Genomic DNA, 13,261 nt, shown 5'->3' with positions numbered 1-13,261 from the left:
CCAGCAGCTCATAAATTTCTTGCTGAGATTTCCTGTTTCCTCAAATGTCGTCATCCACATTGCAATTTCATAGATTCAATCCATTCTGTTCATTTGCATGAATCTGATCAAAAAGAAACAAACTAGCAAATACCCAGTTAAGCAAGCGTATTTCTAAGTTAATTAAAGATGGGACAGTGAGCAAACACAGGCTGTTGCTGATGGCACGAGACAGAACCCCTTTTGTTCTACACGCTTTGCTCTCAGCAGCCTGTTTCCCGTTTTCCCTCTCAGAGGCCATTAATTTGGTAGCATTAGAACTCATCCTGTGCATATTAGGTGGCAAGCAATCTTTGCGTTTTAGGCCACTCTAGATTATCATAATCAATTTATTTGTGCTTTTTCAGTGTAAAATTTGTTAGAGATAATCCTTTTTTTTTCCCCCCCCCCAAAGTTATATTTGAAAAATTCTATCAAGAATACTTGGATGATTCTTTGCTGGGAAAACTTATTTGAATCTTTGCGATGAATATAAAACTCATAAGCTGAGAATAGTCCTTTATGCAAAGATATAATGACCTTATAAACATGTTTTTCTGTACAGCAGTATCCTCAGTGTTTCTTCAATTATTTCCTATTTTTTATCAAGAAAGACTAAGCCTTTTCCTGGCTCAACAGGGAATAGAGCCCAGGTTTTTTACACTGTTTTCTATTTTTTTAAATATTTTTCCTTTTTTTTTAATTTTTTTATTTTTCGTTTTTAACTAAAAATGTTGGCCACAAGCTTAACATGCCAATCATCTCTTGGCTTCGGATCTGTTGCAGGGGTTATCTGTTTCCTACATGATTACCCTTGCAGATTGTATACCTTTGAATTGCACGTCAACTGGATTATTTTCTGTGATCCAGGATTTCCTATGGGAGCCCATTCATTCCCTCCCACTATCTTTCTAAATGAGCTCTTTCAGTTTTAATGACGACCAGGTAGTTTTTCAAGCTCTCAGCAGATAACCTCTCCAGAAGGCTCGGCTGGAGAGCCGGCAATTAATCGCAGGCAGGACTGAACCCAGGCTCCCCTAAAAAGCCAGCTTCTCTGTGATAAAATCATTACCTGCTGGCAGCATTTAAATTCTCTGGTCGCAGCTATTACAGCCAGAAGAGATCAACAGATCACCGTGCCTGGCTCCCTCCATAAAACAGACCGTTACGTTTCACGCAGTCACCTCTGAACTAAGCCTAGCAACTCGGGTACGATGAAAATACCTTTGAGAAGAGCAGCCGGAGTTGTCTTAGGAGCATCAAAAGATAAACATTTGGCTCTTGAGCAGTCTTGCCTCCTGTTTAATCATTAGGAAAACTGGGAGGTACTTCTACCTTGAATCTCCCTGGCTCGTATTTTTCCATTCATTGGCTGACGGTAACTTAACTTTTCAACTTGATCAAAAATTTCAGCTGACAAGCAGTACCTGTAAAGCCCATAACTTCAACTGTGGCATTTGCTTCTAAATAATTTTCAGAAAAGCATATGCTTTCCTTCTCTAGAGGCACATGAGATAACTCCCTTACGACTAGTTAAATTATTAAACGTATTCATCCACCTTAAAAAAAAAGTCTGAAAGGCAAAGCAAATGTGCTATACTGGGAAAAATACTAGGGACTTATATTCAACCCTACCTGTTAAGGACAACACGCTATGAGAAAGTGCCCAAGCCTCAACCGAAGCCCTCTCCTTATTATTAGCATGCATCTTTTTCACACTAGAAACTTGTAATGTTTCTGTGAGCTTCCCAAAATGTGCGTAATTGGTAAAGCCAGCACCATTACCGATACTTGGTGGTTTTAATCTTTCTTTTTCACTTTGAGAAGAAATGAGTAAACCTCGAAAATGACTGCAGGGAGGGCAGAGAACTGCATAGAACTATTTTGCTTTAATCATCTAGGAAATATCCTTTCCTCAAGTCAGAGGCTTCAAGGTCAAATAGGTGTCTTATTATTTTTCAGCTGAGATTGGGAAGGCGATAAAAGAAACGATGCAACTAGAGTCCCGTCTCCACATCCTGAAGTAAAGAAGCGACCTTACGTCATGGATTAACTTATTCTTTTACAGACAATGGGTGAGTTTATTCATAAGCTATTGTTGGTCACGCTTCCAGAGATGTTAAATTATAAATGCAGATGAGGGCTGTACTTGGTAATGCTCAGGAAGCAGCCTTTCTAAACCCTTTGGCAGGGCTGTTGAACTAGACACAAAGCTTTTACCTCTCAGAATCTCTTGGGGCATAGTAATCCTTCACTTGCAGGTTTGACAGATGAAAAGCAGCTTGAATGGTTTGATATTTTTTTAATTGCGCCTGAAATACTGGCGGTGCTGTACACGAAGCTGATAAAGCTGGCATCAAGACACCAAAAAGCTGAAGCGATGCCTCTTCATTTGCAAGAAACCCGGCTGACCTGCCGCTGCTCAGAAAAGTGATGGCTGAGGCCGAGGAGCAAGCCCACCACGCGCGGTTCCCACTAACAAGCCCATTAGTGATGGCTGGCCAACAAAACCACTGTGGAATAAGAAACGAGTCTGTCTAGGAGGGTAAGCCCGACAATTATATGCACGTACGTGACGGCTACTGTGGGCTACTAGCGCGTTTTACCAAACGCGCAGCTGTAGCACGGGCTGAAGTTACCTTTGTACCAAGAGTTCAGTGAACTATCGAATGAACTATTTGGGAAAGGCTTCCTTTAAAGAGACGTCTTCTGAGACACAAGGTAGCTCTCCGTGAGCGGGGAAATTTCACGTTGTCCCCTTGCTTTCTTCCCATCCCCTCCTGACTATTGATACATGCAATATATAATACGTACCGTTATAACGGTCAGCTGTGCCTATGGTCTGGGGACGGCGCTGGACTAGGCTCTGCGCTGTCTTTTCCTTCTGCCGCCGCGAGAGACAAAGTACGGGCTGGACGGGCTGATGGTGTGACGCAGCAGGGCATTTCGTATGCTAGTCTGAGCCCACAAATCCTTATTTATAAAGCAATCTTCTCTCATATAAGTAGCTTGGAGCACTCAGGCAATATACGATTTTTTTATCTGAGCATCAGATCCACGTTTTCTATAAAACAAAATGGGTCACAGTCATTTTTCTGTGAGTCTCTCAGAAACTCGACAGATCTACATCAAAGGTGAATCTGGTTCGCTGGGTTTAAGTGGGAAGCCTGCTTTTCTATGCCAAGTACTTTGCCAGCCATTTTTAAAGCTTATCATACCCAGGTATTCTACACAAAAATGACACTCATTTTTTCAGCAAAATGGGAGAATAGCAGCCTAATTTAATGCAATCCCTGCAACGTCTCTTTTGAACCTCAGACAGGATTCAGAGTTGTTCAGACAGTTCCAGTTCTGAATGGCTTACCGAGTTTTGAAAATCTGTTATTCAAATCTTTCTTTGCTTTTAATTTAGTTTTCTCCCCTTTTTTACATGACATTTGTCGAAATCAAGGCAGTATCTTTTAAGGTATTTTCAGAAAGAAAACTTGACCGCTGTTTCTTACCTAGTTCTGAAGTCAGGAAGACAGAAATATGAACAGTGGGCATGAAGTCGGGCACCGGAGCAGCATTTAGTTCTGTTCTGTAAGCAGACAGAGAGGTAATTTTGTGCCACGAGGAAGCTTTATCTCCATTAGATACCAAACGATACCATTCCATTAGCGGCAATATCAGATTCTCAGGCTGCCGTTTGTACATTTGTTCATTTTCACACACTGGAGTAGTGGAAGTACAAGAAGTGCTGTAGTCTCATCTTAAGCCTAACTTCCATTTTTCCTCCGCTTTCCCACCAGCAACCCAAAAGAGCCATAACTTGCTTCATGCAGAGTTAGCCGTAAATGTGAAAGGTGAAGAGACCACATATTCACCATCATTGTACGCAAGTCGCTTGGGGCTCTTGTGTATTCTGCAGGTATATAAATGTGTAAGAAAGGGCCAAACACATCATGAATCTCATTGAAATGGATGATTAGCATGTGAACATGCAAAATTAATACGTTGTCACGATAGCAAGAAAAAGACAGGAAAAATATCTATTATTATACTTGTGCAGAACACTACAGATTATGTAGGGATATAAAAAAAGAGTTCACGTTTCACATTTTCATATTTCAGTTTTGCATTGACTATTAACTTTAAATAGTTTACAGTAAGCGAGAGGAAAGCAATAACATGGAGAGGAGGAAGAAATGAAATGACAGACCGAAGGAAAAACATTGTTAGTGACTTACACTGTATGGTTCAATATGCCCATGAAAGAATGCGTGTGTTCTTTTTGTGTTTTTAACTAACTCATGTAGGTGGCTCTGGAAATCTCTCTCTCTTATTTTCTTCTTTTTTCCTTTTCCCCAGGGAGGACGTATATCTGTAGGTCAAGTAAAGAGGGTCGGAAGAACAACTACATCAACACGGAAGCAACGCAGAAACAGAAACCTGAACCAATATTCAGTCGAGGCCATTAATTATGCAACTCATTTTGTACTGATGTAAGTAGATCTTTAATCCTGAAGTAACTTGCGCCTAGCGAAAAGGAGTGGAAGAGACTGTTACGTCCCTGTAGACAGCAGCTGATGGGGAGTATGATACAGTGAAGAGATGGAGAGCATGAGAGATGCAAAACCTCAAACAGTCTGAAATTCAGGAGCAGTGGAGATACCCAAGGAGAGAATATGGACCTCAGGAGAAGAAATTATTTTGGAAGCACGTACATATCTGAATTTGACCCACCTTTGTATCAGATGGGACATCTGATATAAAAGGAAATTTCTGTGATGAAGAGTGGAAGGTTGTCATCAGGCCACGGAAAAACCTCTTCACGAGTTCATTACTTCCATGTTGAAATTCAGGAACAGAGGAATGTAAGATGAAACTAGCTCACACGCTGCAACTCTTAAAGTAGTTTTTTTTAAAAATAGAAACCATATCTGGTCTCTCCTCTAAAAAAAAAAAAAAAAAAGTCTTGTGCAGAAAGTTAGAAAAAGTTCTGCATCGGATTCCGTGGCCACCAGCTCAAGCAGCTTAACACGATCAAAACTCCCGTCGAGTTTTTTCGAAAGAGAGTTCAGATTCCTCTCTGTGTGCGTCTGCTCGAGTGGCTGCAGCATGACAAACGTCCGACCAGCAACAGCCGACGTTCTGACACAGCTGAAATGGAGGACAACGACAGCCACCTTTGGGGTAGAACTCCAGCTGAGCCACAGTAAAACGTCACCGTCGCTGGAGAATTAGTTACGTTACGTCAGTCAATGTAAACATGAAACATAATACCCAATTGTAGATGCCATTCCAAAGAAAAAGACTGCAAAGGGTTCCTGGCTTCAGACTACCTGAGCTCTTGTCTCCGGTAGCCCGCTGTACGAGACGCACGTAAGATATATAGGTACATACGAGGCTCGCAACAACAGTCCACTGGGTCTGAAGGTCTCCTGTCAGTCCGTAAGGGCAACCAGCGTTTGAACAGGCAGCAGCCTGGCAACTCATAAACAGCACGTGACTCTGCGTCTCGTAAATCTCCACGAAGTTCATTTATTCTCTTCTAGCATGAATAACTAACGTGAAGCCTCCTCTTGCCAGCTACGGTAGCGCTACACAAAGCGATTTAGATGTGGAAGCTGCTATTAATAGCCGCAAACAAGTTACTAATTGGATTGCTATGTAATGGCATCGTTATGAAACCTAGTCTGGGTTTGACACCTTCTGTTTTCTAAAAACAACATTAAAAACCCCAAACAAATCCACGGTTAGCAGTACGTAACATGAAACAAAGACTAAATAATTACCAATCTTTCAAAACTCAAATAGGATTAAAAAGAGGGGGGAAAAAAAATCATTCATCTGGATTCTAGTAGAAATGAGGCGGAAGTGAATCACTCAACAGATCTGCTGTTCAAAGGTATACTTTAAAGTAACTTTCTTTAATACCTGCCCTGCAAATACTGACAAAAAATTCAAAGTGGCCTCTTTCTGCGACTTGTGAAATCTCAGAAAGTTTTTTTCGATATAAAAAAAAAGGCTTTGAATGAGTACGAACCGAATATAGTTTAAGGAGGAGGAACGACCAGAAAATATCTGTGACGCGCACTGATACAAATCATGTACTACAATTAGGCATGGATCTCTACTTTTGTAAATGACAATACAGATGTACCTATACAGCTTGACATTTTTTAAGTAACTTTAAAGGAAAAAAAAAGAGAGAGAGAAACAAATGGGGATGACATTTTGTTCCCTCCGTACAGAAGGAGAGAAAATTGCACTCCATTAGGAGAGAAGCTTTCATCTGGGGTGGCCCTTTGCGGTGCCTCTGTTCTTGGTTATTCTGAAGGCTGGGCATCACTAATGTAATGTACAGCACTGGGAACTTCTCCTCCTGATGAAACCCAAGTACTGTCCTCTAGCTGTGAGGTTATTTCCCTTTTGATACATCAAATGCAGCAGCATACAGAGCCTGTAAGAATAAAGATCCCTCCAGAGGTTTGTAGTTATATGTATATAATAATATTTAAAGAGATGAAAATTCTTGGTCAACGCTGCACAGCTCTAATGCCGCTTGGTTTAATCTTTGACCATGAAATTACCTGTCAACATGCACGGTGCCAGCAACTGTTGTTTGATCAGTGTTACCCATAACCATTTGTTGCCGCGGTAAATCAAGGCTGTCACTCCAGAACTGCTTCCTTAACGAAGGAGCCCGGGATTCTCACACAAGCAAGCTAATGATCACTTCAGCTGTCTGTCTACAAACACACACCCTCGTGTTTGTGCGGAGAAGTAAGTGCAAGTTGCTTCCAGTTGAGTCACCTCTTAAATTTCAGGAAGCTATGAGAGCGGTAGCAGCAGCGTGGGAGGAAAGCAGGGTGCGGCGGCAGCGTCATGACCTGCACGTAAAGGAATTTAGCCCCTGACACAGAGAGTGGGTATAGCAGCACGCGCCGTCCGGCAGGAGCCAGACACAGCCTACATATATACACACAGCTATATGCACGCCATCACATGGATTGCCTCTGTCATCTGCAGCAGTTTGGCAACCGGTAGGATATTTTGGGTTATGCTCTTTTTTATTGCTTTTTATCTGGCAACAGATACTATACTCAGCCATGCTGGCTCCCTGCTATTTTCCACTCCTTGTCATTTTACATTGTCTAGGTGATGATAAAAACCCTGATTTATCCAGCGCAGTACGTTAGGAAGGGTTTATATCAATAAAGGAAACCCCTACTTCAGTTCCTTCGTTGTTAAAGCACCCAGAGGAAGCAGCCAAAGGGCTTACGGAGATTTGGTGCACGATGTCCCAGCACCACAGTAATCACAGCAAGCATGCCTAAAAAGCTGTGATAACTTAGGATTCAGCAACTGTTGAAAGGAGCAAGACATTATAGAAACCAAGCAGGAATTTGGGTGGTCCAGATGTCTTCCACATGTATCCAATTAATTATGAAGAACCAGAATCGCTTATCCATTATATGTGTGTGTGTACATATATATCAGTATGCATACATATAGATCTCTCTCCAGACTATTAACTTCATTAGAATATTTCAGAATATATATCTCTCTCCAGATATATTTCATATCTCTCTCTCTCTCTCTCCAGACTATTGACTTCATTAGTATATTTCAGAATCACAATATGGCAAATAATATCAGAATCTTCTCCTAAAATAAAGTATCAGCATGCTTTCCTACTCCTACACATCAGATGAAATGAGTTTTCTCTTGAATGCATCTTTTCACTAGTAGTATAGTTTGCCTGTATTGTTACTGCTCTTCTGTACTCTCACTTGCGGGAGAAGGAAGAGGGATATAGCAGCTCCTCCGAGCAGTAACGCTATTTCATATTTCTGTTGTGGTAGTACCGAAGGGTTCCAGTAGGATACAAACTTAACTTTGTCACCCATTTCACGGTAGGACAGAGTTCGTCAGACCTACAAAGTTCATTCACAGTCCTATGATTTCCTAATTCTTGATTATCCTGAATTTATACTTTTACAATACTTCAAAAACTTCTAAAATACTTTAAACACTGTCTAAATCTTTAAATGCTGTTTACATTTCAAATACCCTAAAAATATTTGAAAGTTACCTTTAAATGATGTTTAAATATGGGAATTTTTTTCCTATGTCTGATGTCACTTTTGCCCCTCAGTAATAGTGTTTTTTCCACCCTTTGCATTGCCTCCCTGCCGTGACAGTACATCTAGCTGCAACCCGCTCTCTGTATATACCGCTGATCACCGTTTTTCCCAGGGTATGGCAACCCAAGCTTTCTCGTCGGTGAGTGCACGTAATTATTGTCTCTGTTGTCCATTAATACCTGTTACCCTTTCCTGCTGGGTTTATATAAACTTCGTTTCATGTGTCGGTCGCATCTTAATTGATTTCTGGCATTTTATGCTGTGATGGCCAAAATCCATGAGAGAAGTGAACGGACCAGCAATTGCCAACGGTAATTTTGCAGTCAGGCTACTTGTTCGCAGGGAGAAGTAGTTCGTTTGTTCGTGACACCGCTTCGATGCTATTTTGGGAAGCCAGCTTACAGAGTGTTAAAACCCCAAACTGTTCCCGGGCCTTCTGGTATTGTCGTTCAAGGGAAGAAACACTTAGCTAGGCCGTGACTACAGCGTGACTAAGGCTGGGACAGAAAAGCCTTCCAGGGCGATTAAGCTATTTAGGTGCTCTTTTCTGCTTTGTGGTACTGAGCCGTGGAAGGTGGCCTCACAGAGGAAAAATACGAGCTGAAGGAAAGAAGGTTTTCCAGTGGAGAAACCCAGAAGCCACTTCTCTGCAAGGTATCATCCAGGAAATACCATTTTTTTTGTTTTCCTCTGGATTTTACCAGGTCTTTTTTTTTTTTTTAATAAATGGAAAGACCTCCCTGCAGTTCTGAATCAGAAAGATTCTCTAGATAGAAGTCAGGATGGGGAAGGAGCTTACCTATAGCTTGTGTCAGCTGGAGGAGACGGTGTTGAATATTCACGTATCATAAGTGAGGGTAAAAAACAGACTGTACACGAGTAATTCCCGTTGTTCTTAAACTACTACGCTCCCACAGTACAGACCGTGGCTGTCATCGCACTTCTGGTACTGTTCTATGCCAATCACCAGTACTATGAGGTGTGGAAAAATGTATTCAGGGGAAAAAAAAAAAAAGGGAAAAAAAAGATAGTTGGTTAATCCTGGTGATTAATGTGTTAAATCTCTATTTACCGACAAAATAACTAGTAAAGGTATACATAAAGCATAAATGAAAACATTGCGTATGTCTAATCTTGGGGTAAGAATCACACTATATTTCATAATAATTACTAGAAAAATATTTACTTGAGCCACAGCTTAGATACAATTAAGGAGATGAATCTAATTCAGCAGGTTTCTATGCCCTGTATTGGCCATCAATGTTGCTTGAAATGAAAATGATAGTAGCACATCCATCATATTTCACAGTTCTGAGAGAAAAGCTAGTCCTCCAAGTGTGAAAAAAATCCTTCTGGTTATTTGTACAAGTTATTTAGTGATAATACATTGAAAGGAAGACAGTGCTGTAAAGCTGATAAAGACCCAGGCTGAGTTAAAGTTCCTTCCTGTAACACAGTATTTCCGAAAGCTATTTGCAAGAACCTTCTCCGCTAGAATCTCCGAAACAAGGGGTGTCCTTCCCAGCCAAACCTGGCGAGCTGCACCCTCTGAGCTGCTCAGATGGTGCTCCGCAGGCACGTACGCGCCCTGACATCGTACCTGCCGGGGCCAGTTATTTGTTATTTGCTCTTTCCAAACGGGCGTCTAGTAAAGCTGCCTATTAATTCCGAGCGCGGCAGAGGCTCGTGTACGGCATTGCCTTCTCTCTAAGGCCACCCTTTCTTTTACTCCATTTGGCGAAGGGCCACTGCACGGGACCTGCTCCTGTCCCTCTCAGCACGGACTGGACGTGGACGGCCGTAAGGGAAAGGCCTGCCTTCCTTCACTCCTTCTGCAAGCTGCCAGCGCTGCTTCTGAATAGCAAAGGTGAGCAGAAAAAAACATGCTGAAATCGATGATTTTGCCCCTCACCTGGAAATGCTCTCGTTTGGTCAAACGTCCCGCTGTGAAATGTCTCTCTTCATTTCAGGCAAGGGGATGGTGAAAGACACTTGCCCTCAACTGACCCAAACGTAAGCAAGAAGCAAACGCTTTGCACTTTAATGTGTATCTGGAGAGAACATGGGCAGAGAAGTGACGGGATCATCTTTAATTTGCTCAATAAACAGAGAACGGTAAAAGATGATTACAGAAGCCTTTTGTACCATAAAAGCAGGGAGAACAAACATCACGTTACATATAACTGAAACACAGCGGTCACATTCGCAGCTGCGCCCTTATCAAGATCTTTCACGCTACAACAATAAATGTTCTGTGGAGCTCGAGATAACACGGTAAAGGAAATGCTGGGAAACGCTGGCACTCTTGCAAATGATTAAAACAAAAACAAAAAGAAAGAAAAAGGGGTTTCTTGTATTACCCATTTACATTTTGCAAAGTAACTCCACTTGAAACCAAAACTTCCCTTACTCAAATAGTTTTGTTCCAGTGAACTGATTAGGCAGTTTGCACTTAATTCAAGGAATCATTTTTGCTCGATATTTTTTGGCCAGTAAATAAGAATGTATTTGTTGCTCCGAGTATTCTGAAGTATGCCGAGTGCCGTGTGTGAAGACGTAAGAAACGGCATTCTGACAAAGTTAAATTAGTCTACAGGCTAGCTGTTTGGAAGTTATACATATCTTTATTCTTATTTCCTTTCATTTTTCTCTTACTATTAGCACTCCCTGCTGTCTAGGTCACGAAACCAGTTACTGCATTTCTCCTCTACTTACATTTAATGCCTCCACAAGTCTTACAACTGTGTTTTTCTCAAAAGTCAGCCTTCTTCCCAGTCAACACTGTCTCAACACTAGCCTATGCTCCGGTTCTTTCAAGATCTTCCCCTTTTCTGACCAAATCTTTTCTCCCCTCTTCGGTTCAATCCGTCCAAACTATTGCCATCAAAATACTTCCCTTTTCTCACCGCTCTGAGAACGCTCACCTGCTTCTAAAATCTCAACATTGACTTATTTCCACCATAAAATTCAAGCCTGCCTCTTTCCTCAACTCCATTACCGCTTGGTTCTGGCCTCACCTCCTCTTGGAAAGCCTTTTCCTCTCCAGGGCTGGGAATGCCTGCGTATGGGAAGCAGGGGACATTGTTATTAATTTCCTTCTTTAACTTTCTTCCTCAAAAGGATGCTCTGAATCTAAAACGTATGGTAGATGAAATTACTTCCAGTCACACCCCTCATTTGTTTTAGGAAATGCCTGAAAATATTTACAAAACAATCAGCAAAAAGCATTCAGCGGGAAGATTCGCCACGACTTAAATGATTGCATGCAATTTCTACCAAATGAATAGAGACGTCTCGAACTTTTATTATATATCCTCGACCTTCGGTCCCTGGTTAGACCAGCCGAGGGTTTGCTCCTGGCTGTCCTGGGTAGCCAGGACATTGATAACTGTATAGTTATATATGAGTTTCAGAGAAATTTGTTAACAATATAACAATATACTGTAGCCAGTAATTGATAACTGGCAATAATTATCCAGCAGGCTTGCGGGTGACTTAGGAATAACTGAAGCCCGTCATATTACTCCCATTCCTTTTCACTGCCTCCTCCTGTTCCAGTTCCTATGGGAGCTGTGGTACTGCGTTCGTAAGACCAGCATGTAGTCACGGTGGGGTTGTAGCATTCTGGAGATGCCTGCGTTCTCTGACGCCTTTACGGAGCTTGCGTAATGCAAGGGGAGCACAGCAGACGAGCGAACGCAGGCTCCTGTGTTTTCTACTTCATTTGTAGGCCTGTGAGCTTCTATGGAGTATGTCAGCCGAGATCGTAGTTAATTCATAATCTTGACGATATTGAGGTTGTCATAGCCAGCTTTCCCAGATGCATATATTTCTCTTGAATTTAAATGACAAGGTAACATTAAAATCAGACCTCTTTCCACGCCAGAGAAATGCATGTATTTCTCGGAGTCTATCACCACTGAACCAGAAGTAACAAACCCCTGGGAACTCTGGAAGGAGATATATTTATCCTTTCTGAGTCATCTAATCATACAGGGCTCAAGGCTGCTGCTAAAACTTCCAGCAACATTTGGAAAGCAACCACAGAAATCAATCAAACAAACAAAACCCTCGAAGAGCGATAAGAGGAAGCTACAGAAGCACATCGGAGCCAGCACTCACTCGTCAGGACGTCCCTTCTCCGCTCCTTCAGCTTCTGCCACGCATGCCACCTCCTCCGGCACACCACCTCCAAAATTGCCGGGCTTTTTGCTCGCGCTTTGGAGGCCTGACGCCTCCTGAAACTCTGCAAGTTAGGTTGCAATGACCCTAAAGCTGTGTCTCAAGTGATTGATCTGCTTGTATTTGTCAAGACTAGTTTCCCTGAAGTAGTTCAACTGCTCCTGCACGTGAAACGAGCGTTGTCGGCAACAGATCTATACCCTTGTACAGACGGGATTTCATGAGCGATTTTCCAAAAGTTACTTGAGTTTCTGGGGTCCGATCAGGTGAGTTTTGTTGTTTCGCTTCCTTTACCTTTCCTTGGAAGGAGCTTTGTCAACGTGATGTATCTCCCTGGCATCTTGCCTACGGTTGATTCTTCTACGTGGGAGATCTCTTTCCCATTCCTCCTCAAAGGAGAGTGGGGAGGAATTTAATGAGGTCTGGGTCTATATGAGTTTCAGAGAAATTTGTTAACAGTTATGTCTGTATTTGTCACATCTATGTTTCAGACCAGGCAGTTTTTTGTTAACGCTGGCAACTCCGAACAAAGAAAGTCTTAAAGTTATTAAATGTAAACTACGTTAGCCAGCTGATGGGGAGGAAAATCCAGACCACCTTAGCGGCATCCTGGAATCATTCAATTTTAATTCTTGAAATTAACATCGAAGATATTTTTGCTGCATGAACATTTTCATCATTTTCTTTCTTTTTTGTGCTTGTTCCTCACTGTACCGTCTAACTGCAACATAACTGTGCATACGGGTGCGCACCCCGCTATATAGTTATTGACAGCGCTTGGGATACCAGCTCCTGGATGTTGGACGTAGCAAATACGGATAAGCAGTTTACAGCCTAGCGAGGTCGTGCGGAATTCGGTCTGGGGGCTTTTCTGGCTCGAGTGCCCAGAAGAAAAGTGCAGCCTGGAAAAATCTTTTCTGTCTTCCTCT

The 13,261-nt window shown here is 42.0% G+C and overlaps 1 protein-coding gene across 1 annotated transcript in view; it reads left to right on the top strand.

Moving 5' to 3' along the window:
• The first annotated feature begins 8,414 nt into the window (after positions 1-8,414).
• Positions 8,415-13,261, top strand: part of CAMK2D (calcium/calmodulin-dependent protein kinase II delta) — a 187,149-nt gene continuing 182,302 nt past the window's right edge. Inside the window, exon 1 of the mRNA XM_009334939.1 lies at positions 8,415-8,461. Within this exon, the coding sequence (XP_009333214.1) occupies positions 8,415-8,461 (47 nt within the window). The remainder of the gene's footprint in view (positions 8,462-13,261) is intronic.

Source organism: Pygoscelis adeliae, unplaced genomic scaffold (genome assembly GCF_000699105.1).
Source record: "Pygoscelis adeliae isolate BGI_AS28 unplaced genomic scaffold, ASM69910v1 Scaffold31, whole genome shotgun sequence".
NCBI classification, from domain to species: domain Eukaryota; kingdom Metazoa; phylum Chordata; class Aves; order Sphenisciformes; family Spheniscidae; genus Pygoscelis; species Pygoscelis adeliae.
Note: the sequence above shows the minus strand (reverse complement) of the source record. Positions and strands in the feature narration are given on the sequence as shown.